The sequence below is a fragment of the Oncorhynchus gorbuscha genome, linkage group LG09 (genome assembly GCF_021184085.1).
Source record: "Oncorhynchus gorbuscha isolate QuinsamMale2020 ecotype Even-year linkage group LG09, OgorEven_v1.0, whole genome shotgun sequence".
NCBI classification, from domain to species: Eukaryota; Metazoa; Chordata; class Actinopteri; order Salmoniformes; family Salmonidae; genus Oncorhynchus; species Oncorhynchus gorbuscha.
In genome coordinates this window covers 63,803,405-63,830,471 of record NC_060181.1, presented here as the reverse complement: position 1 = coordinate 63,830,471, position 27,067 = coordinate 63,803,405, and the positions used below count along the sequence as shown (strand labels likewise).

General features: G+C 42.0%; 1 protein-coding gene across 2 annotated transcripts in view; it reads left to right on the top strand.

Annotated features, from left to right (window-relative positions):
• gtdc1 (glycosyltransferase-like domain containing 1) overlaps nt 1–27,067 on the top strand; it is a 50,871-nt gene that overhangs the window by 311 nt on the left and 23,493 nt on the right. For both annotated transcript variants that reach the window (XM_046363093.1, XM_046363092.1), the window contains exons 2-4: nt 4,701–4,897; nt 12,332–12,499; nt 13,245–13,418. In XM_046363093.1, the coding sequence (XP_046219049.1) occupies nt 4,719–4,897; nt 12,332–12,499; nt 13,245–13,418 (521 nt within the window). In that variant the 5' untranslated portion in view covers nt 4,701–4,718. The remainder of the gene's footprint in view (nt 1–4,700; nt 4,898–12,331; nt 12,500–13,244; nt 13,419–27,067) is intronic.

Below are 27,067 nucleotides of genomic sequence, written 5' to 3'. Positions count from 1 at the left end.
GCGGCTTGCTAAAGATGAGTTTTCTGGATATTTGAGCGGTAAAGGCCATAGACGAAATCCTTGAACAGTTTGTTTAGTGACTGGATTTAATGTACGTTACTCAACTCACCAAAGTAAAGATGAGGTTAGAGTGCTGAAGAACTGTTCTTTCTTATGTGACAGCTGCTATTTCTCCAAAATACGAAATAAAGTAGTTATTTTGAGAACATTTTGTTTACCGCCTTTTTTGTTGTTGTATGGCTAGGTTACTACGAGTTGTCATGCGCACACACAGCTAGTATTTGGTTTAGTATTACATGCATAACCAGACAGTCTTAATTGTTGCAATAATGTTGAACATTTTAAAGACTGAAGGGAAAGACTGATTCTCCATTTAGTAGGTTAGATAGTTCCCCCTACTCTACTGCCTTACATTTCATACGAAATCTAAATAGACCTCCACCCATTTCAAGCCCTCGAGTCAACTAATGGTCACAACTGATGACACCATTTTTCTGCCTACATCTGATCAGTCAGTTCATACTAAAATACAGAGAATAGTATTGCCGTTTATGACAGTTTGTTTACTGTGTTACTCAAGAAAATATGTTTTTTTTTCTCACTACAGTAGCTCAACAGTAAAATACTCACCAGTGATGTGGTTTTAAATGAGTAAGCTTCTTGAGTCCTACTTCAAAGGGATGCTCTCAATTTACAAGGCCACCCAAAAGTCGTGAAAATTGCCTACACAATGTAAAGAAAAAAAGCATTATTTCATTCAGTGGCCTAGACTGCCTGAAAGTGTGATCCGTCATCTGAATGAGAAATCATATCTTGATAAATACAGTATGGTTTTAATAACTGACAAGTACATAGTAGCACATTCATGGCTCATAGGTAGTTTCATTTACCAAAGGAGATCTGATGTCATTGTGTGTTGGAGATGGAACATTTCATTTTAGTTTGTCATATGAAGTCTGTAAAGTTCTGCATTGGACTGCTGTGCTGTGCTGCCTGCCTGTCTTTTCATTTTCCTGGCTATTGTGTGTATCACTGTGCCTTCTCCTTCTCCCCATCCAAGGCAGCACAGAGAGATTAGCACATGTCCATGTGCCTATAATTATAGCTGTAGTCCCTTTCAGTGGATCCTTAAATGATTCGCTTTTACGTAAAGCCTGCGCTTGTGAAGTACAAGGGCACGACTTCCTCAATTAAAAGAAGGAAAAGTCACTTCTCACTCATTTCACCGCTTTGAAACCTTAATCCGTGGAAAATGGGAGCTTCCTCCCCTTTTCTAATATGAGATCAAAGGAGTTATGAATAGCATTACACGTTCCTTGCTCGATGTGCGAAGCTGCTTAAATTTGCATTGTCAAACTGAAAGGCCTGTCATGAGAACACTGAATGAAAAGGTTTTTAGGACACAATATTACCCTCTGTTTTGCTGGTTGAGCACTGATCCTAATGTAATCATAGTTTTTAGAAATATCTGAAAATTATTGCCATTTACACCAATGGTGGAAAATAGGAAATGCTTCTATGACTTATAACTCAGTTATAGCCCACAGATAAAATCATGGTGAACAATTCAATACACTAGGAATGTAGTCTTTCAAGTATGTCATCTTTCAAAACATTTCAATCATAAGACATTTGCTCTCGAATACATTTGGTGCCAGGAATTTTATTCAGATTAAAGGAACATAAAATGACAGGGGCTAAACTATTTTCCCAGATGTCAGACTACAGTTAATTTTTATGTCTAGTAATTTTTCAAAATGTGATGTATTATGTAGCCTTTATCTTATATGTATTAGTATTTACTACATTTTCCACCTAGCTGGTTGGTCAAGTGGGCCCTGAACCCTAACTACCTTCTGGACAGTGCTCAATAACTTTGGTTTAGCCTTACATGCTGACCAGACCGGACAAAAAAAAACACATGCTGACCAGACCGGACATGTCGCGAGCGTCGCAAAATACATTTAGAAATCCATGTTATTCAATTATTGCACCCACACTGCTCGCACGCGCCAACGAGCGCCTGCGACGCCAAGGGCTAAAATAGAATTCATTCCTATTTCTGACGCAGATCGTGCTGAAAGTCATCTCCTCATTGGTTTATAGAAGCAGATACCCACGTGCCATCTCCTCATTGGTTATACCCACATGGGTGATTGAAAGATGAACTTTGTTGCCGGTTGTCGTGGTAATACAATGAAAGTTTAGATGCGATCACCATATAAGTTCAAAAATGAAAAAGCCTGGAAGGAGGAGAGATGACTAGAAACTATTCGGTTGGCCGTTTTATGTGTGGATTAATTGTCGGAGTAGAGGTCTGTGCATTTCAGGTAAAATAACAACTCAATGTTTATATCCCAGGACAAATTAGCTAGCAATAGCAAGCTAGCTACATAGGACAAATTAACGTTAGCTAGCAAGTGCAAGCTAGTTAGCTAAATTGCCATGTTTAATGTTTTTCGACCTGTCCCCAAATTAATGTAATTGGTTCAGAGTTTGTTTTGATATTTTAACCTGCGTGTCGTGATCGCGGTTGGTGTGGGGGGGCAAAATACAGTTGGTAGCGCACGCGCGCTGCCGGTTTGGGTTCCGTGTTAGCCTCAATCTGCCATGTTCTCAGCTGCTACAATATCTGAGGGGGATCTCTCATGCTCTGATCCCATGTTTAGGATAAATAAATCCTCCAAAAAAAGGAATCAGAGCTATCCTCCTCCCTGTCAGCCACCATCTAAGATGATTCCCACACACAGACAGACACACACACAGACAGAATGCATGCTTAAACCCTGCATGGCCAAAGGGAGCAAAAGGGAGGTGTCGGAATCTGGCACGCACGCTCCAGCGATCTGTGTTTGCCGCCGGTCCCTGCAATCCCATCCAACCCTGTGCCTGCTACCCCCAAGGGCACGATGGGGGTAGTGCTTCTGGTGATGACTTTAATGGTCACGATTGGTCCTCACAGTGACGTTTTTATGCATTTTTATATGGAAATGCTGGCTGCCTCACCCCACCCCACCCTTGCTAAATAATCCTGTATTTCTGCATGAAATCTCTTTGCACCTCAGGGTGATGTGTGTGTGGTGAGGGGAGTGTTATGCACTTCAGTGTGTTTTTCCGGGATACATACAGGATTTATAAAGCTGTGGTGGTGATTTTCCACTTAGATTTCGGAGAGAATGAATATGTGCTGTAGTCGCCCTATACTCTGGCAATGTTGTCAGTGGCGTTGAGGATGTAAAGTTAAATTCTACATGTAAGGGCGTTGTGCTAAATATTAGAAAAGCCAACAACAACAATGAGCCAGGGGGAAAAATTACCTTCTAATATGTACCTTCTTATTATGTACCAATATTCACTTTTTGTCATGTTGTTTTGTTTCCAGGCTGAAATGGTGTTTCGGTTTAATGACAAAGCCTATCTGAGAGTCTCCAGTCAGACATGTCAGGTCGTGAAATGACTTGTCAACATTCACAGTGTCATTACTGTGTTATTAATTCCTGAGTGGTTTGGTGCGTTGGGGATTCCCTGTCACATCAGTGTGTGGGGGAGAGAATGGTGACATTAACCCTTTCAGTTAATGTCTGCCATTGAGGTGGAATGGTGTCAATAACCTGAATACTCTGAAAGGGTGGGCGAAAGGTATAGATGAGGAGAGATTTGATCGCCAATGGGTCCATTTTGCAATGCATGGCGGTAAGATTGGAAATCCCCCCCGGAGATGTGGTTGAAAATGTGTTGTTTCGTGTTCTATTCCAGATGAGATGTTTCTCTTCTGTTAGCTGTTGTTATGCCATAAAGTAATGGTCCATTGTCTATCCACAAAATTGTTTCAAATTCTGTGAAAGCTTGAATAATGCTCGGTGCTTGGCAAGAGTCACACACTAGGTCAGAGATGTCAATATGTCATCTAAACATTTAGGATTTGTTTACAAATTTAATGTTGCCAATATATATTGGTTTTCCATTAAATGTTTTGTTACAATGGGTCACAATTTTGCTTTCAGGAAGATGTATTTTTGTCATTGGTCTAAACTTCTGTTTGCCTTTTTAAAACATTTACTTCCTACTCAACTCCATATCTACCGTCTTTTACTTTAAAAAAAATGACATAGCACGTTTTCTGCTTAAGATATGACTTGTATTTAAGAACGAGAGAGGGACCAAGATATTGACTGATTGGAAAGTCTGTGGGCGAATGATGAGTGTGGGAAATAACTTACTACCCATTGTGGGCAGCTTAATGGAAGAATGAGATGGAGGACATAACGTTTACTGTAATAAAATGGAAATAATGGGGAGGACATTTGTTGGAAAAGAAATTGCACGGGAACACAGTTATATTATATCAATGTATCCTCAGCATTTTAGGCTGCAATTTCCTTCCATCATCATCACTCATATTCTTCCTTGCTTCTGCCATTCATTTACACTACCAGATAGTTTGTGATGACTATTTTACAAAAAACCTATTGGTATGTCGTCAGGTCAGTTTACCATAACTGATACAACTGGTCAGATTTATTTTGTTCCACAGGAAATGAATAGACTACACTTCCCAAAATCCAACTGGTCTTTTCCTCTTTCCCTGCCAAGGAGGCCTTCATTGTCAATCTCTGAAAGGAATGATTTCCCCCTCATTGACCTATTCTTACTGCAGTTATCTTGTCCTTGATTATTGTCATTCATTTTTCTCTCCTCAGATTCAGAATAGCCTATCCATGAGTGTGCTACTGGTAGAGGCGTTCTACGGTGGCTCCCACAAACAGCTGATAGACCTGCTTAGAGAGAATGTGGACGACTGCGTGTCCTACACACTGCCGGCTAAGAAATGGCACTGGAGGGCCAGGACAGCAGCCCTGTACTTCATGCAGGCTATCCCGACTAGCCCCTCATACAGGTATACATAGAAACATGACTGTTGGAATTGATACAGTGCTGATTAAGATTGCTAGATCATTGTTTTTGTGAAATATACAGTACCAGTCATTGCGATGGTTTGAGTGCAATTGGATCGGAAAGGGAAGGAAAAGCAGCCAACAAGTGCTCAGCATATGTGAGAACTCCTTCAAGGCTGTTGGAAAAGCATTCCAGGTGAAGCTGGTTGAGAGAATGCCAAGAGTGTGCAAAGGGTGGATCATTTAGAATCTAAAATAAATTTGATTTAACACTTTTTTGGTTACTACATGATTCCATATGTGTTATTTCATAGTTTTGATGTCTTCACTATTATTCTGCAATGTAGAAAATAGTTTTAAAAAATAAGAAAAGCCCTTGAATGAGTAGGTGTGTCCAAACGTTTGACTGGTACTGTACACTGCTTTTTTTGTTGGTCTTTCCAACATGTTGTTTGTGAGCTCTGTAAAGGGGAAATCCATTTCCTCTGTTTTGGCACAGTGAGATGGAAAGTGGGCCATGTGGTTGTCAGCCATTTTTCAGGTACCCTTGTATCACTCACTCGTGGACTTCTGAGATTGGGATCCCATTAGGTCATTGACTTCCACAGAGAGGATTTAGGTCATATGTAATGAGACACAGCTGCTTGAAATGTCCCCAACCTTTCACTCTCTATATTTTGGTGTAAATATGTTTTCTGTTTTATCTTGCACATTACTTTTAGGGGAATAACCCAATGTGTAAAAGTACTTAGCTATCTTTTCTTTTTGCTTTGGAATGACTTTGTAAGTTTTATTAGGGAAACCCAGTTCAATTAGATACTATCCTGCCATTAAACCAGAGGGTGCACTATCATTATTATTCATCATTTTATTTGATGATAATTTCAAACGGGTTTGATTCAGGACTTGGTGAGTACTTCACAGATGATTGGCAAATATAGGGCGATTTACTATACGTTTGGTGAAGCGATGCATGATGCTGCGGCTCACCCACACACAGGGCTAACGCTCAGATGGATGTGTACTTGTCTGGTTTTGATCCTTCTCTGTCATCTCTGCAACACCGCAGTAACAGTCGTTACTGGAGAACACAGTGGGCGAGCCATGTCACATATAGAGTAGAATTCCAACTTCAAAAAGGTCATCAGTCAAAATGAAGACAGGTAGTCAAATCGATAGTGGCTAGCAGAGGTGTGCATTCAAGTCTGACTGTTGTTACAAATGTCATGGCTTGAGACTCAACTTGATAGAAAGTACAATAATTTCAGATTTGACTTGGAGCTTCAAAACCCGACTTTGATTTGAGACTGATGACTTGAAATCATCTCGCCAGGTTTTGTAACGTTTTATCACATATTCTGCGGACAGAGTCTCCTGGGATTGTTCTCCACGTAGCCAGAGACAGTATTGCAGTTGCAAAAAATGATTGGCTGGTGAAACACACTCAGCCCTCTCATTGGACCAGCAAACTGTCAATCAAAACAGGTCGGGTGAGCTAGCGCAATGGGAAGGTTTTGGGTGGTGCACGTGGGAAGTTTTTTCCATACATATTTTAAAAGGCTACATAATATTATAGCCTACCATTTGTATTTGATATTTATACCTTTGCTTATTCGATCTGGTCACTAACATTGGGCTACGGCATTGCATCAAATGATTGTTTCAAAAACATCAAATTTGTGCTTCAGAAAGAAAATTTTGCGTGCAAAGGCGGCTGCACATATCCAGATAGTGACCAGAAAGCGCTTGTTTATTTTCTTCCGGTTTTGCCTGGCAAAAACAGAGTAGCCTACCTACAGTTGAAGTCGGAAGTTTACATACACTTTTGTTGGAGTCATTAAAACTCGTTTTTCATCCACTTCACAAATGTATTGTTAACAAACTATAGTTTTGACAGGTCGGTTAGGACATCTGCTTTGTGCATGACACAAGTCATTTTTCCAACAATTGTCTATGGACAGATCATTTCACTTATAATTCGCTGTATCACAATTCCAGTGGGTCAGAAGTTTACATACACTAAGTTGACTGTGCCTTTAAACAGCTTGGAAAATTCCAGAAAATGGTGTAATTGCTTTAGAAGCTTCTGATAGGCTAATTGACATAATTTGAGTCAATTGGAGGCGTACCAATGGATGTATTTCAAGGCCTACCTTCAAACTCAGTGCCTCTTTGCTTGACATCATGGGAAAATCAAAAGAAATCAGCCAGGACCTCAGAAAAATAATTGGAGACTTCCATAAGTCTGGTTCATCCTTGGGAGCAATTTCCAAATGCCCGAAGGTACCATGTTCATCTGTACAAACAATAGTACACAAGTATAAACACTATGGGACCACGCAGCCGTCATACCGCTCAGGAAGGAGATGCGTTCTGTCTCCTAGAGATTAACGTACTTTGGTGTGAAAAGTGGAAATCAATCCCAGAACAACAGCAAAATACCTTGTGAAGATGCTGGAGGAAACAGGTGCAAAAGTATCTATATCCACAGTAAAGCGAGTCCTATATCGACATAACCTGAAAGGCCGCTCAGCAAGGATGAAGCCACTGCTCCAAAACCGCTATAAAAAAGCCAGGCTACGGTTTGCAACTGCACATGAGGACAGAGATCATACTTTTTGGAGAATTGTCCTCTGGTCTGATGAAACAAAAGTAGAACTGTTTGGCCATAATGACCATGGTTATGTTTGGAGGAAAAAGGGGGAGGCTTGCAAGCCGAAGAACACCATCCCAACCGTGAATCACGGGGGTGGCAGCATCATGTTGGTGTTTTGCTGCAGGAGGGACTGGTGCACTTCACAAAATACATGGTAGCATGAGGGAGGAAAATTATTATAGTCAGGAAGTTAAAGCTTGTTCGCAAATGGGTCTTCCAAATGGACAATGACCCCAAGCATACTTCCAAGTATGTGGCACAATGGCTTAAGGACAACAAAGTCAAGGTATTGGAGTGGCCATCACAAAGCCCTGACCTCAATCCCATAGAAGATTTGTGGGCAGAACTGAAAAAACGTGTGCGAGCAAGGAGGCCTATAAACCTGACTCCGTTACACCAGCTCTGTCAGGAGGACTAGGCCAAAATTCACCCAACTTATTGTGGGAAGCTTGTGGAAGGCTACCCAAAACATTTGACCCAAGTTAGGCAATTTAAAGGCAATGCTACCAAGTACTAATTGAGTGTATGTCATCTTCTGACCTACTGTGAATGTGATGAAAGAAATAAAAGCTGAAATAAATCACTCTCTACTATTATTCTGACATTTCACATTCTTAAAAAAAAGTGGTGATCCTAACTGATCTAAGACAGGGAATTTTTACTAGGATTAAATGTTAGGAATTGTGAAAAACTGAGTTTAAATGTTTTTGGCTAAGGTGTATGTAAACTTCCGACTTCAACTGTACATTAATATTATTAATGTAAAGTGCTAATTAGCAATCTTCTACTAACGCATCTTTGCCACAACAATGGGCTACCTGGTGATGTCATAGATCATGTTCATATTTAAAATGGGCCTAGTTTTGGTGGATTCTAATTCTTTACCTCAGTGGTGGTACTGGCTATGACTAAAGATAGCTAGCTGTAACATCGCACTACCTTCAATATTTATGCGATGAAAATGTAACATTCTGGCAAATTAATTATGATATTTATTAGGAAGAAAAAGGCTACATGCTTTCTATTCCGATCATTCAACCCCCGCTGCATGCTGGGAGGTCGTATGATCCTGCTTGCTATTGACTCCAAAAAGTGACAGTATGACATGATAACGTTATACCTAATTGATATTGATTGCTATCATGAATGACTCAGCTCAAAATGCAGATGTAAAACACAGTTTATTTCTGTATCTTGCACTTTGAAAATGCATCACCGTTTATGGCTGTAATGACAGGCTACATTTGTATGCATGTTCGCCGTGTGGGCATGGGCGTGTGTGGGGTTGTAAACTTTAAGTTTGAACCACTCATTTTTGGGGGTCGCGGGTCAAAAACTTGACCCGAAAACCACTGAACTTGCGAACAGATTGCTGATTTGCTGTGCATCGCAAACTTCAAATTGTGGCGAGATTGTAGGATTGCCATAAATGAATATGCAGCTCCAAATTTGTTTGGTCAATAACAGCTGTAGAAAAAGTACCCAATTGTCATACTTGAGTAAAAGGAAAGATACCTTAATAGAAAATGACTCTCAGTAAAATACTACTTGAGTAATAGTCTATAACTATTTGGTTAAATATACTTATGTATCAAAAGGAAATGTATTTGCTAAAATATACTTAAGTATCAAAACTAAAAGTGTACATTATTTTAAACATCTTATATTAAGAAAATCAGACAGCACATTTTTTTTTTTTTTTTTTTTTAAATAAATGTATGGATAGCCAGGGGCACACTCCAAACGCATCATTTACGAACAAAGCATTTGTGTTTAGTGAGATCAGAGGCAGTGGATGACCAGGGATGTTCTCTTGATACGTGTGTGAATTGGACCATTTTACTGTCCTGTTAAGCATTCAAAATGTAACGAGTACTTTTGTGTGTCAGGGGAAATGTATGAAGTAAAAAGTACATGATTCTCTTTAGAAATGTAGTGCAGTAAAAGTTGTCAAAAATATATATAGTAAAGTACAGATACCAAAAAACTACTGAAATTGTACTTTAAAATATTTTTACTTAAGTAATTTACACCATTGGTCAATAATATGAACAGTTAACTTTGCAAGATCACCAGCAATGGGGACTCAAGCAACAATTACTAGCATTGACATACTGGTCTTTTGGTAAGTCAACATTGCCTGAAATGGATAATTTACTTATGAAGCTCCCATTTGGAATTTGTTGTTCAAATAAATTATTACGTAGGTCTAATCAAAATGCATTGTAGACAAAATAACTTGTTCTCTGGTAATCTCAATAAATAAACTTAGATTTGTATATGAACAACTCATTGCCTTTATTTTTTTTTACTTGACTTGAAAAAACCTGCGACTCGACTTGCTCTTTGAATGCACGACTTGGACTTGACTCAAGACTTAACAGTTCTATTTGGGACTTGACTTGGATCTTGTGACTTGAGACTTGAATAATTGTGTCTTGTCCCACCTCTGGTGGCTAGGTACATTATGGAATGTCATGTGGCTAAGTAATAGCTCATACAGTAAGTAACTAAGCATAACCCCCTTTCTCAGTTCTGCTGTTTTGGATTCTGGAGAATGGGATATTTGCTGTTCCCTCTATGGGATGACAAGTGGTAATTCAGCACATAACAAATCAAAATGTTCAACTTATTTATATGAAAAAGGTAAATATATATATTTTTAAATCCATCTCCCACTAAAGGGATACTTTAGCCCTGCAGTTTCAGTGCGTCTAATTCTTAACTACACAGGATGTCCCTGTGGAATATTCTTGGCATGAAAAAGGTAAAAATAGAGAACTCTCATCTGGTTTGAGTCAGAGCCCCCGCATTACCGACAGAGTTTAGGGGGTGAGGGTGATTTCTGTAACATGCAGTCCTGTAGGCCTCTTTTAGTTTTGATCGAAGGCCCAAACAGGCTAGGAAATTGGGCTAATCCCATGTCTGAGAGGCACACGGGGACGTGATCTTAGCGATGGCTCGTGGACTCAACCACATCAAAGATTCCTCACTCATGGGTTAAGGGGACTGACTGACTGATGAAGGGATGGGCCAAGGCTTGAAGTGGAGGATGAGGTCACATAGGGAGATGATGGAGCTTCAAAGCTTCATCGCTGAGCACGCAACAGATACAGAGATGCCGCAGAGGGAGACGGAGAGAGAGATATACTTTTAGAGACAGGGCTGCGGTGGAAATGCGGCATTGTCTGAGAGGCTACAGCAGAGCTGGGTGGATCATCCTGCTTGGGAAATTATTCGATTTGGGTGATGTTACTATTTTACCTGCTGGTTACGATAAATGGGTCATATTTAGCAGGATTTATCCCTTTGATGGATAAAAGGCATTTTAGTGGTTGGCATTGGAAGCAGTGGGGACATTCAAGTCTGATATGGCTCGGCTAAAAAGAGAGCTATCCCTCACCTCCCAGGGTTTCATTTTAAGCCGACATTAGTAAGCAGGAAGATATGGTAGTAAGGCCCAGCGTTTGTTAGACATAATTGTTCAGTGCATTCTGATGTATTCAGACCCCTTGACCTTTTCCCTATTTTGTTACGTTACAGCCTTATTCTAAAATGTATTAAATAGATTTCCCCCCTCATCAATCTACACACAATACCTCAAAATGACAAAGCAAAAATAAGTTTCGACATTTTTGCAAATGAATAAAAAATAAAAAACTGAAATCACGTTTACATAAGTATTCAGAACCTTTACTCAGTACTTTGTTGAAGCACCTTTGGCAGCAATTACAGCCTCAAATTGTCTTGGGTATGACGCCATAAACTTGATCCTGACTAGTCTCCCAGTCCCTGCCGCTGAAAACATTCCCACATCATGATGCTACCACCACCATGCTTCACTGTAGGGACAGTGCCAGGTTTCCTCCATAGGTGCCGCTTGGAATTCAGGCCAAAAAGTTCAATCTTTGTTTCATCAGACCAGAGAACCTTGTTACTTGTCCTTTAGGTGCCCTTTGGCAAACTCCAAGCAGGCTGTCGTGTCTTCTCCTGAGGAGTGGCTTTCGTCTGGCCACTCTACCATAAAGGCCTCATGGTGTAGTGCTGCAGAGATGGTTGTCCTAGAAGGTTCTCCCATTTCCACAGAGGTGCTCTGGAGCTCTGTCAGAGTGAATATCGGGTCTTGGTCAGGTCCCTGACCAAGGCCCTTCTCCCCCGATTGCTCAGTTTGGCCGGGCAGTCAGCTCTAGGATGAGTATTGGTGGTTCTTTCAATTTAGAATGATGGTGGCCATTGTGTTCTTGGGGACCTTCAATGCTGCAGACATTTTTTGGTACCCTTCCCCAGATCTGTGCCTTGACTTGTCTCGGAGCTCAACGGACAATTCCTTTTACCTCATGGCTTGGTTTTTGCCCGACATGCACTGTCAACTGTGGGACCTTATATAGACATATGTGTGCCTGTCCAAATCATGTCCAATCAATTGAATTTACCACAGGTGAACTCCAATCAAGTTGTAGAAACATCTGGAGGACAGACAGGATGCACCTGAGCTCAATTTTGAGTCTCATAGCAAAGCATCTGAATACTTATGTAAATAAGCTATTTCAATTTTTATACATTTTCAGCATTTCTAAAAAACAGTTTTCGCTTTGTCATTATGGGGTATTGTGTGTAGATTGATGATGATTTTTTGTTATTTAATCCATTTTAGAATAAGGTTGTAACGTAACAAAATGTGGAAAAGAAATCAAGGGGTCTGAATACTTTCTGAATGCACTGTATTTGCAGATAGATTAACTCACCATCCTAACCCCCTGTGCTGTGTTCTGGTCCTCAGGGTCCTGTTTGCCAGTTCTGTGCTGAACCTGTCTGAACTGGTGGCCCTGCGTCCTGACCTGGCCACACTGAAGAAGGTGCTCTACTTCCACGAGAACCAGCTCGTCTATCCAGTCCGCAAGAGCCAGGACAGAGACTTCCAGTACGGATACAACCAGGTTCTCTCATGGTAAAGACCAGCCCGGCCTTGAGTGTGCAGTACACAATGTATAATACAGTACACAATCTATCTGGTGCACAGTGAGTGCACGTTATTATCCCAGTTAACATTCGGAACAAGAGGTCGTAACAAGCAAAGACGATGAGCAACGAGCATAATTGCTCTGTTTGTTTGTGTATTTAAAATAAACAAACAACACACTATTCATACGGTAATAGTTTGTCTTAATGAGCATGTCTGGGGCGCAACATGATTGGTTAATTACGGCAGGCCGACATGATGCTCTCTGGGTAATTGAAGTCACTCTTGTCGAGCGACTGGGCTGTCATTAATCAGAAGGCAAACAGTAAAGAGAGGGGCACTCTAAAGAAAAGTGATTGTTGTTGATCTGCATAGGGCAACGCGTCAATAAGTCAGTTCTGCAAGGCCCACTCAATCTACTTTAATGGCATTAACCCAGTCAAATATGGCAGCATTAAATAATACGCTACTCAAAGGGAATGGATCATTAAGAGATGTTTGATTGGATTCAAGCCAGATTGCTTTGCTAATTTGAATTATAATGCATGGCTTTCGTTCTAATGAAAGAGAATGGGAGCCATTTAAGACTGTACTGATAAATGCAGACTATGCTGAACTGTTCCATGTGGCACACACTGAATCTGCAAATGAAGTAGTGTCACTTTGTGTGTGTACGTACGCGTGTGTGTGTGTCACTGACTGTGTGTGTACCCTTCTTTTCCTTTCCCCTCAGCTTGGTGGCAGATGTGGTGGCGTTCAACTCTTCTTTCAACATGGAGTCTTTCCTGTCCTCCATTTCGTCCTTCATGAAGATGATCCCCGACCACAGGCCCAAAGACCTGGACAAGCTCATACGCCCAAAGTGTCGGGTCCTCCACTTCCCCATCCAATTCCCCCATGTCACAAGGTCAGTGTCATCATCCCTGGCTACAGTAATTTGCCTTCTAGGGATAACCAGGCCACTGATTAAATAAAGCAGAGTAGAGAGAGAAAGAGAAAGAGAGTTGCAGGCTTTTAATCCGGCCCAGAGAGCTGATAGGGTTTGGGAGCATGGTTAATAGCAATCTGACTGACTGGAGAGAAGTTAGTTGTGTAAGAGTCAAGATTAGTAGTGTCTACGGAGCTTTAATATCCTGTTTCGTGTTTTCACTAAGGCCTATCTATCACTCTGGCACGTTCCGTAGCCTATGTATACATTACAGATGTTGATGTATTCATTACAGATGTTGATGCGTCTATGTGAAGTGTTTGGGTGAGATGGAAAGAGGTGGCAACCTTTTTAGGAGGAGAGGGGTTTTTCTCTATCTCATTGGATTGACTTATGTGCTTCATCAGTATAGGTATCATATAAAATTAAAATAATTATAATGTAATTTGAACATTGCTGTTAAGGATATATTGAATGTATTATGAATTATTTCAACTAAAGCCCCAGAAAATATCCATTGTTACCTCATATTGTACTTAGAAATTCACTTCAGCTAATACCGAACAATGAGTTTACATTTGTAAGTAAAATAACATGCATATAGATTAGGGAACTGTCATTGTGGATCGATTGGATCCAGGCGTCTCTATATAAGCTGTTGTCTCGGCTCAGTGATGAGGGGTGGTTCTTTTTTATTGCTCTGTTCCAAAACAATGCGCTAGCTGCTAAGTGCTCCAAACCTCGACGCAACAGAGAGGGTCTGCTTCCTATTACAGACCAAATCAACAGCAGCCACTTCTTCACATGAAAACGACGGCATCATAGCCGTTTAAATTTGAATATTAACGTTGAAACACCAAAGGTATTTAGACAAAAGTCCTTTTTTCTAAGTGTTGACCACACAGGTGTGTGCTTGTCAATCCAATGTTGGTGTTGCTGCTCGAACATTTCTCTCATGTATCACAGCGGGAATTTCTTCCTTGATATTCCATTTTAAGCGAAACCATAATGCCCATATTTTCATGAGGGCAGCATGGCATTTATTGAATAGAAATTCATAAACATACGATGCAGTTTTTTTTTTGCGATTCCTGTGCTTCCTTTCAAGCCTTGCCATTCTTTGGGGGTGACCGAACACAGTGGAAAAGATGAAAGCAGTCTCCGCCGCTCACCCAAGTGCACATATTGTTCTGAGCATACTCTTGTGGCATATTATAGCTAATTATTTAAGCCTACGTCTCCCTGTCCATGAAAGTTGTGTGTGAGAGTGTTTGTGTGACCCTGCCTGCAGTAATTGTGTCACGCAGACTTTATTTTATGGCCTTCCCAATTAGAGCGAGTGTATTATGTGATTTGAGTCCACTTTATGCTGGAAGCGCATATTCCCTCACAGTGACAAGTTTAACATTCAACATCATCATAATGCATTACCACACAACTAGACAGATTCTGTGCCAAGATTAAGAGTAAGGTTTGTTTCGATAGTATTTAGAGAGTATTTTTTACTCTTTAAATTTTAAGTACATTGAAAGCAATGATGCAACTACAGTTTCTGAGCAGTGTGTGTGTCTCCACATGTTTCCCTGTATATTCGCTGCAGTAAGAAATACTGAAAGTGAACTGCCATGGATGACGCAGGCCTCTCGCCCAGAGTGTTTTTCAGCTCATTTTCAGATGGTAATTTGCCTGATCCAAAGCAAACTCACAGAGTGTAAGTAAGCGATTATATGCATGGCCGACAATCCCCCAACATGCCCGCGGTCCTTTTCCAAACACAGTTAGTCCAGCTCTTTGAAAATATAAAACGCTCAGAGAAACAAATAGTGTAGAAATACCAGAAGATTTTTCTGTATAGGTATTTTTCTGTCGCTCTGTCGCTCTCAGAAATGTCCACTCGGTCCAAGCTCTGGAGAGTTTATGGTGTTACTGAGAGCCCAAATGAATTTGCAAATGCACAAATAAAAAATCTCAACAACCTAAAAGCCCTTTTTTTCAGGCTGCACAACTGGTGGGTTTGTGAAAGCAATGGAGGGCTCTTTGTGGTTTGTGTGTTTGCAGTATCCATCTATCAATCGGCTTTTGAGAGGTGGACTTTTGTAATTTAATAGCGATTGACCTGAGCCTGCAGGAACCTGCGGTGAGATACAAAGCCATCACATTTATCATCGTGGAACAGCGGGGCATTGACTTTCTTTGAGTATTGTCAATCCGCTGGTGTGTGTGTGTGTGTGTGTGTTGCGTATTGACAAATTCAAATATATATTATATATATACTGTGGGTGGGGAATGGAGAGGAGGTCATAAAATGTGCACGTGATCAGCAGATGCCAAATTCTGGCAGGCCTTGCCCGGGACCCCACTGCAGTTTCCCCCATTCACCCCAGTTCTTTCTGAGGCCTTTGTGTGGCTGTCAGGTTGTCAGACAGCGTGTGTTCCTTTTCCTCTTGAGAACAGAATGCCGTCAGGTGTTCAAAGGGGAGGGAAACCAGATTGATCATGATTAGTATATTGTTAATTCCTTTTCTCACATGTACTATCTGCATTAAAAAAGGAATGGGGAAGGAATCAAGGGAATGTAGGCTTCTATGGAACAGGTTCTCCATTGTTAATGTGAAGAGACAAAAGGAGGGATTCCTTTAATGTTCTTCCATGAAAAGATATTAATGCAGGTTTCAACTCCGCTGGAAAGCGTTGTACATTCTTTAGGACCTCCCCACTGATGGCCGGTTTTCATTAAGTCCCTTAACTCGCTACAGAGAACTGAAGATACTTTTAAGTTGATTGGGAAAAGGTTGTTCTTTTTTGGCTACTTTTAAAAGACATTGATGTGGCTCTGTGCGAAGAAGCAGGCAGTCAACTCAGGTCTCAAGTGACTGACTCCTGGAATGAGTCTTCTGGAGGAGCAGATGGCAGGATATCCTGTTTGAAACGTTCCTTTGACAAAGTTCAAACGCAACTGGACGTTTTCGCAACTGATTGAAGATGGTAACAGGAGGACACATATAATCTTGTTTAGTCCAACACGATCCATAATAACCTCATCAGATATATTCTATTATACAGTTCATTTTGTGTCTCACTGTTTGAACGACTGATGAGACAGAAAAATGTAGACTTTTGGATGAATACTGTTTGTGTGAAAAATGGAGAGGTTAACTGGTTTGCTTTGATTTCTGATTTGTGTCTAAGGGCAGAGAGAGATTGTTGCTGTATCATCCACCCCACATAGAAAACCTATGAAGAACAAACAACCCCAAGGAGTGTCGAAGGTTTTCTAGATTATCGACATCCGAAGGCATTTGTTGCCACGAGCCTTGGTAAAAGCTTGGTGAGACTGTTTAGCCGTGGGACTGTGGGGACTAATTGGAAACATTAAAGCGATGGAGCAGAGGAATTTGAAAGGCATTGCCGTCTGGGTCGACTGGCTTGAGGAGACTGTTAAACAGGTGTGTTGTAGACAGAAACAAGGATTGATTGATGTTTGGAATTGATTTACCATTAGATCAACAGGGTGATCATTTTGCAATAATTGAACAAACATCTACCAAATAGAGACGGAAAGAAAGAACAATGTTGTAGTACAGTCCTTCATGTGGTTATTTAGTCTCTTTATGATATGTAGAAAAGTGTAAAGAATTCATGCTACATTGTCTGCTTGATTCCATTATTTGTATTATCAAATTGATGATACATGCCCCCCTCTCTGTGAGTTTAGTTCAGATGATTCACCACGTTCTCTCTGACTTTGTTCATGGATAGACTTTCAACTGATCCCAGATATTTTTCCCCTCGTTTACCACTAATGAAAATCTAGAACAATATGTTGTGTTCAACAGATTTATATGACCATGTAATCTGTTGTGTACTCCAATCTAACCTCTAATCTTGATCATGACACCGTTTAGATACGGCCTGAGATGATGAGGTAAATCTCCCTAAACCTCACCCAGCCACCCAGCCCAGCCAGCCAGCAAGCCCTGTTCTGCTCTGGCCCGCGGGGGTCAAATCCGTTGTCACCCTTTGCCTCCTGAGTCTGTCAACCTCAGATGACCTGACGCTCATCCCACAATCTCCTCTTTGACTACTCTCCAGTCAGCGCCCGGCGGTCACCCTGCCTGTGAGGCGGAGGGGGAAGCCTAGCTCTCCTAATCAAACCACCCCTGTATAAGCTCTTCTGTGACGTGATGAAAACAGCTGTTGGTCGGTGGGCACCTTTTTTCTATTTACCTTGATTTTTACTTCTTTCCTCCTTTATCCTCTTATAACTTCCAACTCCCCATCCTGTCATTCTACTTTCCCCCCTCCACTCCCCCACAACTCCAGTTTAGTTCACCTGACATGTAGCTTGAGTACAGAACAGTATGCAATAAATGCTCAGCACAAAGTATGATGACAGTGCACAGCGAAACTGGAGGTACGGTAGTGCCTCAGCTTTCAGTCGCTCATGTGCCAGGAACGACCGCAATTGGGTCCATATGGTGGCTTTGAAGTTCGGGGAACTAACCGTGATGAATAGGAACGAATTAAGGATCAAACCCTGCATTGGTGATTTATCCTTAATACCAAACTTTAGCTAACACACATTGGCATCTGTTCAGTGGTGACATAATCAAGAAAAATGGGTGTTTTCAAAACAAGCTACACAATGCAATAATCTCCTAACTAGGGGAGCTTTGCCTCAGCCAAAGCTGATAGAGGAGGATATTGAAAATGATCACCTATTTATTTCTACATTTAGCACATGGCTCGTCTGCAATGTGCGTCACACATTCTCAATAACAAAATTGTTACTGAGAATGTGTCCATGACAAACCCTCCAAATACTGATATATCTGAACTAATCCCAATAACACTAACAATAAGTACAGTTATGTTACCTTCATGTTCATTTTAGTTATACATCTACAACCTGTAGTCCCACAGACTACATCTACAACCCGTGAATTAAACTTGGATCTCACACAGACAACTTCCTTTCACCAGAAACTGTCATTGTTTGACACTAAGCATTTCTACTTTTCAAACTTTAGCTAACTTCAATATACACAGATGGATTAATCAAATGGCCACCGGACCATTTACATTGACCCCCCCATTTATTTTGTACACTGCTGCTACTCTCAGTTTATTATCTATGCATAGTCACTTCACCCCTACCTACATGTACAAATGACCTTCACTAACCTGTACCCCTGCACATTGGCTCGGTACCGGTACCCCCGTATATAGCCTCGTTGGTGTTACTTTTTATACTTTTTTAAAACTTGAGTTTATTTGGTAAATATTTTCTTAACTCTTCTTGAACTACAGTGTTGGTTCAGGGGTTGTAAGTAAGCATTTCACGGTAAGGTCGACACTTGTATTCGGCACATGTGACAAAAGTTTGATTTGATATCTGTCCTGTGCCATATTGTTCTGAATGTTTATCCCATTACACAAATGAGATTTATACCCCATACTTTACATTTAGAAGGACAATGACAAGCATTTGACCATGATGGGTCCACAGAGCATGACATCACGGTACCCACAGAGTGTTTTAATTGGAACAGAATGACTTCTGAGTCTTGTCCCCTTGGGATGGATTGTGCTTGCGTGTCACAATGAAAGGCGCTAATTTTGGTCTGTGTTTCAACGAGGGTTGCAAAGCTACCAGTAATTTACACAAGTTACCGGAATCTTCAGTCATTTTGGTAAATTACCAGAGCCACTGCCCGTTCACCCCGCTATCATCCAGAAGGCGAGGTCAGTAAAGGTGCATCAAAGCTGGGACCGAGAGACTGAAAAACAGTTTCTGTCTCAAGGCCATCAGACTGTTAAACAGCCATCACTAGCACATTAGAGGCTGCTGCCTATAGGCATAGACTAGAACTCACTGGCCACTTTAAGGAATGGAACACTAGTCACTTACATAATGTTTACATATCTGGCTTTACTCATCTCATATGTATATACTCTATTATATACTATTCTACGGTATCTTAAGTCACTTAATGTTTACATATCTTGCATTTCTCATATGTACAGTTGAAGTTGGAAGTTTACATATGCTTATGTTGGAGTCATTAAAACCCGTTTTTCAACCCCTCCACAAATTACTTGTTACCAAACTATAGTTTTGGCAAGTTGGTTAGGACATCTACTTTGTGCATGACAAAGGTAATTTTTCCAACAATTGTTTACAGACAGATTATTTCACTTATAATTCACTGTATCACAATTCCAGTGGGTCAGAAGTAGAGGTCGACCGATTAATCGGAATGGCCGATTCATTGGGGCCGATTTCAAGTTTTCATAATAATCGGTAATCAGCATTTTTGAACACCGATCATGGCCGATTACATTGCACTCCACGAGGAGACTGCGTGGCAGGCTGACTACCTGTTACGCGAGTGCAGCAAGGAGCCATGGTAAGGTGCTAGCTAGCATTAAACTTATCTTATAAAAAACAATCAATCTTAACATAATCACTAGTTAACTACACATGGTTGATGATATTACGAGTTTATCTAGCTTGTTCTGCGTTGCATACAATCGATTCGGTGCCTGTTAATTTATCATTGAATCACAGCCCACTTTGCCAAACGGGTGATTTAACAAGCGCATTTGCGAAAATAGCACTGTCGTTGCACCAATGTGTACCCAACCATAAACATTAACTCCTTTCTTAAAATCAATACACAAGTATATATTTTTAAACCTGCATATTTAGTTAATATTGCCTGCTAACATGAATTTCTTTTAACTAGGGAAATTGTGTCACTTCTCTTGCGTTCTGTGCAACAGAATCGGGGTATACAGTGGGGCAAAAAAGTATTTAGTCAGCCACCAATTGTGCAAGTTCTCCCACTTAAAAAGATGTAGAGAGGCCTGTAATTTTCATCATAGGTACACTTCAACTATGACAGACAAAATGAGAAAAACAAATTCAGAAAATCACATTGTAGGATTTTTTATGAATTTATTTGCAAATTATGGTGGAAAATAAGTATTTGGTCACCTACAAACAAGCAAGATATCTGGCTCTCACAGACCTGTAACTTCTGCTTTAAGAGGCTCCTCTGTCCTCCACTCGTTACCTGTATTAATGGCACCTGTTTGAACTTATCAGTATAAAAGACACCTGTCCACAACCTCAAACAGTCACACTCCAAACTCCACTATGGCCAAGACCAAAGAACTGTCAAAGGACACCAGAAATAAAATTGTAGACCTGCACCAGGCTGGGAAGACTGAATCTGCAATAGGTAAGCAGCTTGGTTTGAATAAATCAACTGTGGGAGCAATTATTAGGAAATGAAAGACATACAAGACCACTGATAATCTCCCTCGATCTGGGGCTCCAGGCAAGATCTCACCCCGTGGGGTCAAAATGATCACAAGAACGGTGAGCAAAAATCCCAGAACCACACGGGGGGACCTAGTGAATGACCTGCAGAGAGCTGGGACCAAAGTAACAAAGCAGTGCCAGACGTGTCCCAGTGCCAGACGTGTACCCCTGCTTAAGCCAGTACATGGCCAGGTCCGTCTGAAGTTTGCTGGAGAGCATTTGGATGATCCAGAAGAAGATTGGGAGAATGTCACATGGTCAGATGAAACCAAAAAAATAACTTTTTGGTAAAAACTCAACTCGTCGTGTTTGAAGGACAAAGAATGCTGAGTTGCATCCAAAGAACACCATACCTACTGTGAAGCATGGGGGTGGAAACATCATGCTTTGGGGCTGTTTTGGGGCTGTTCTTCTGCAAAGGGACCAGGACAACTGATCCGTGTAAATGAAGAATGAATGGGGCCATATATCGTGAGATTTTGAGTGAAAACCTCCTTCCATCAGCAAGGGCATTGAAGATGAAACACGGCTGGGTCTTTCAGCATGACAATGATCCCAAACACACCGTCCGGGCAACGAAAGAGTGGCTTCGTAAGAAGCATTTCAAGGTCCTGGAGTGGCCTAGCCAGTCTCCAGATCTCAACCCCATAGACAATCTTTGGAGGGAGTTGAAAGTCCGTGCTGCCCAGCAGCAGCCCCAAAACATCACTGCTCTAGAGGAGATCTGCATGGAGGAATGGGACAAAATACCAGCAACAGTGTGTGAAAACCTTGTGAAGACTTACAGAAAACGTTTGACCTCTGTCATTGCCAACAAAGGGTATATAACAAAGTATTGAGATAAATTTTTGTTATTGACCAACTACTTATTTTCCACTATAATTTGCAAATAAATTCATAAAAAATCCTACAATGTGATTTTCTGGATTTTTTCAATCTTTTTTTGTCTGTCATAGTTTAAGTGTACCTATGATGAAAATTACATACCTCATCTTTTTAAGTGGGAGAACTTGCACAATTGGTGGCTGACTAAATACTTTTTTTGCCCCACTGTATGCAGCAGTTTAGGCCGCCTGGCTTGTTGTGAACTGTGAAGACTATTTCTTCCTAACAAAGACAGCCAACTTCGCCAAACGGGGGATGATTTAACAAAAGCACATTTGCGAAAGAGCACAATCGTTGCACGAATGTACCTAACCATAAACATCAATGCCTTTCTTAAAATCAATACACAGAATTATATTTTAATAAACCTGCGTATTTAGTTAAAAGAAATCCAGGTTAGCAGGCAATATTAAATTAGGGAAATTGTGTCACTTCTCTTGCGTTCATTGCACGCAGAGTCAGGGTATATGCAACAGTTTGGGCCGCCTGGCTCGTTGCGAACTAATTTGCCAGACTTTTACGTAATTATGACATAACATTGAAGGTTGTGCAATGTAACAGGAATATTTAGACTTATTGATGCCACCTGTTAGATAAAATACGGAACGGTTCCGTATTTCACTGAAATAATAAATGTTTTGTTTTAGAAATGATAGTTTCCGGATTTAACCATATTAATGACCTAAGACTCGTATTTCTGTGTGTTATTATGTTATAATTAAGTATATGATTTGATAGAGCAGTCTGACTGAGAGGTGGCAGGCAGCAGCAGGCTCGTAAGCATTCATACAAACAGCACTTTCGTGTGTTTGCCAGCAGCTCCTCGCTGTGCTTCAAGCATTGAGCTGTTTATGACTTCAAGCCTATCAACTCCCGAACTAGTTAGCGGGGTGCGTGCTAATAGAGTTTCAATCGGTGATGTCACTCGCTCTGAGACCTTGAAGTAGTTGTTCCCCTCTGCAAGGGCGGCGACATTTGTGGAGCGATGGGTAACGATGCTTCATGGGTAACTTTTGTCAATGTGTTCTGGTTCGAGCCCAGGTAGAGGCGAGGAGAGGGATGGAAGCTATACTGTTACACTGGCAATACTAAAGTGCTTATAAGAACATCCAATAGTCAAAGGTATATGAAATACAAATGGTATACAGAGAAATAGTCCTATAATTCCTATAATAACTACAACCTAAAACTTCTTACCTGGGAATATTGAAGATTCATGTTAAAAGGAACCACCAGCTTTCATATGTTCTCATGTTCTGAGCAAGGAACTTAAACGTTAGCTTTTCTACATGGCACATATTGCATTTTTACTTTCTTCTCCAACACTTTGTTTTTCCATTATTTAAACCAAATTGAACATGTTTGATGATTTTATTTGAGGCTACATTGATTTTATTGGTGTATTATATTAAGTTAAAATAAAAGTGTTAATTCTGTATTGTTGTAATTGTCATTATTGCAAATAAATATTTCTTTAAAATATCAGCCGATTAATCGGTTTCGGCTTCTTTTTTTTTTGGGGTCCTCCAATAATCGGTATTGAAATCATAATCGGTCGACCTCTAGTCAGAAGTTTACAAACACTAAGTTGACTGTGCCTTTTAAACAGCTTGGAAAATTCCAGAAAATTATGTCATGGCTTTATAAGTTTCTGATAGGCTATTTGACATCATTTGAGTCAATTGGAGGTGTACCTGTGGATGTATTTCAAGGCCTACCTTCAAACCCAGTGCTTCTTTGCTTGACATCATGGGTAAATCAAAAGAAATCAGCCAAATCAGGGGGTCCTGTGTAGCTCAGTTGGTAGAGCATGGCGCTTGTAACGCCAGGGTAGTGGGTTCGATCCCCGGGACCACCCATACGTAGAATGTATGCACACATGACTGTAAGTCGCTTTGGATAAAAGCGTCTGCTAAATGGCATATATTATTATTATTATTAAGTCTGGTTCATCCTTGGGAGCAATTTTCAAACGCCTGAAGGTACCACATTCATCTGTACAAACAATAGTACGCAAGTATAAATACTATGGGACCACACGGCCGTCATACCGCTCAGGAAGGAGACGCGTTCTGTCTCCTAGAGATGAACGTACTTTGGTGCGAAAAGTGCAAATCAATCACAGAACAACAGCAAAGAACCTTGTGAAGATGCTGGAGGAAAAAGATAAAGTATCTATATCTGTCATGCAGGTGAAAGAGGACCCAAAAGCGACTTGGCGAAAACAGAGTCTTTAATCCAGTAAAGTAATTACAAACAAAAAAACACAACTTTCACTCGAAATGACGAGGACAAACTGGAGACTCGAACTTGAACAGCAGGTGAACAGCAGGTTGCCTCGGGAAGGCACTTGAACCAGACAGACTCAGACACCTGCTCACCACGCAGCATCTGAGGAAAACACGACACGACAGGGCGATACACAAACACAGCACGGTGAATACTAAACAAGGAACCGACAGGACAGGAACGGAACACAAAGGAAGAAATAGGGACTCTAATCAGGGGAAAGGATCGGGAACAGGTGTGGGAAGACTAAATGATTGATTAGGGGAATAGGAACAGCTGGGAGCAGGAACGGAACGATAGAGAGAAGAGAGAGCGAGAGAGTGAGAGAGGGAGGGGGAGAGAGAGGGATAGAAAGAGGGAAAGAACCTAATAAGACCAGCAGAGGGAAACAAATAGAATGGGAAGCACAGGGACAAGACAAGATAATAAATGACAAAACATGACAGTACCCCCACTCACCGAGCGCCTCCTGGCGCACTCGAGGAGGAATCCTGGCGGCAACGGAGGAAATCATCAATGAGTGAACGGTCCAGCACGTCCCGAGACGGAACCCAACTCCTCTCCTCAGGACCGTAACCCTCCCAATCCACTAAGTATTGGTGACCCCGTCCCCGAGAACGCATGTCCATGATCTTATGTACCTTGTAAATAGGTGCGCTCTCGACAAGGACGGGGGGGGGAGGGAAGACGAACGGGGGTGCGAAGAAAGGGCTTGACACAGGAGACATGGAAGACAGGATGGACGCGACGAAGATGTCGCGGAAGAAGCAGTCGCACAGCGACAGGATTGACGACCTGGGAGACACGGAACGGACCAATGAACCGCGGAGTCAACTTACGAGAAGCTGTCGTAAGAGGAAGGTTGCGAGTGGAAAGCCACACTCTCTGGCCGCAACAATACCTTGGACTCTTAATCCTGCGTTTATTGGCGGCTCTCACAGTCTGTGCCCTGTAACGGCAAAGTGCAGACCTCACCCTCCTCCAGGTGCGCTCACAACGTTGGACAAACGCTTGAGCGGAGGGAACGCTGGACTCGGCAAGCTGGGATGAGAACAGAGGAGGCTGGTAACCCAGACTACTCTGAAACGGAGATAACCCGGTAGCAGACGAAGGAAGCGAATTGTGAGCGTATTCTGCCCAGGGGAGCTGTTCTGCCCAAGACGCAGGGTTTCTGAAAGAAAGGCTGCGTAGTATGCGACCAATCGTCTGATTGGCCCTCTCTGCTTGACCGTTAGACTGGGGATGAAACCCGGAAGAGAGACTGACGGACGCACCAATCAAACGACAGAACTCCCTCCAAAACTGTGACGTGAATTGCGGGCCTCTGTCTGAAACGGCGTCTAACGGGAGGCCATGAATTCTGAATACATTCTCGATAATGATTTGTGCCGTCTCCTTAGCGGAAGGAAGTTTAGCGAGGGGAATGAAATGTGCCGCCTTAGAGAACCTATCGACAACCGTAAGAATCACAGTCTTCCCCGCAGACAAAGGCAGACCGGTAATGAAGTCTAGGGCGATGTGAGACCATGGTCGAGAAGGAATGGGGAGCGGTCTGAGACGACCGGCAGGAGGAGAGTTACCCGACTTAGTCTGCGCGCAGTCCGAACAAGCAGCCACGAAACGGCGCGTGTCACGCTCCTGAGTCGGCCACCAAAAGCGCTGGCGAATAGACGCAAGAGTGCCTCGAACACCGGGATGACCAGCTAACTTGGCAGAGTGAGCCCACTGAAGAACAGCCAGACGAGTGGAAACAGGAACGAAAAGGAGGTTACTAGGACAAGCGCGCGGCGACGCAGTGTGCGTGAGTGCTTGCTTAACCTGTCTTTCAATTCCCCAGACTGTTAACCCGACAACACGCCCATAAGGAAGAATCCCCTCGGGATCAGTAGAAGCCACAGAAGAACTAAACAGACGGGATAAGGCATCAGGCTTGGTGTTCTTGCTACCCGGACGGTAAGAAATCACAAACTCGAAACGAGCGAAAAACAACGCCCAACGAGCTTGACGGGCATTAAGTCGTTTGGCAGAACGGATGTACTCAAGGTTCTTATGGTCTGTCCAAACGACAAAAGGAACGGTCGCCCCCTCCAACCACTGTCGCCATTCGCCTAGGGCTAAGCGGATGGCGAGCAGTTCACGGTTACCCACATCATAGTTGCGCTCAGATGGCGACAGGCGATGAGAAAAATAAGCGCAAGGATGAACCTTATCGTCAGACTGGAAGCGCTGGGATAGAATGGCTCCCACGCCTACCTCTGAAGCGTCAACCTCGACAATGAATTGTCTAGTGACGTCAGGAGTAACGAGGATAGGAGCGGACGTAAAACGTTCTTTTAGAAGATCAAAAGCTCCCTGGGCGGAACCGGACCACTTAAAACACGTCTTGACAGAAGTAAGAGCTGTGAGAGGGGCAGCAACTTGACCGAAATTACGAATGAAACGCCGATAGAAATTAGCGAAACCTAAAAGCGCTGCAACTCGACACGTGACCTTGAACGGGCCAATCACTGACAGCTTGGACCTTAGCGGAATCCATCTGAATGCCTTCAGCGGAAATAACGGAACCGAGAAAAGTAACGGAGGAGACATGAAAAGAGCACTTCTCAGACTTTACGTAGAGACAATTCTCTAAAAGGCGCTGTAGAACACGTCGAACGTGCTGAACATGAATCTCGAGTGACGGAGAAAAAATCAGGATATCGTCAAGATAGACAAAAACAAAGATGTTCAGCATGTCTCTCAGAACATCATTAACTAATGCCTGAAAAACAGCTGGCGCATTGGCGAGACCAAACGGCAGAACCCGGTACTCAAAATGCCCTAACGGAGTGTTAAACGCCGTTTTCCACTCGTCCCCCTCTCTGATGCGCACGAGATGGTAAGCGTTACGAAGGTCCAACTTAGTAAAGCACCTGGCTCCCTGCAGAATCTCGAAGGCTGATGACATAAGGGGAAGCGGATAACGATTCTTAACCGTTATGTCATTCAGCCCTCGATAATCCACGCAGGGGCGCAGAGTACCGTCCTTCTTCTTAACAAAAAGAACCCCGCCCCGGCCGGAGAGGAAGAAGGCACTATGGTACCGGCGTCAAGAGACACAGACAAATAATCCTCGAGAGCCTTA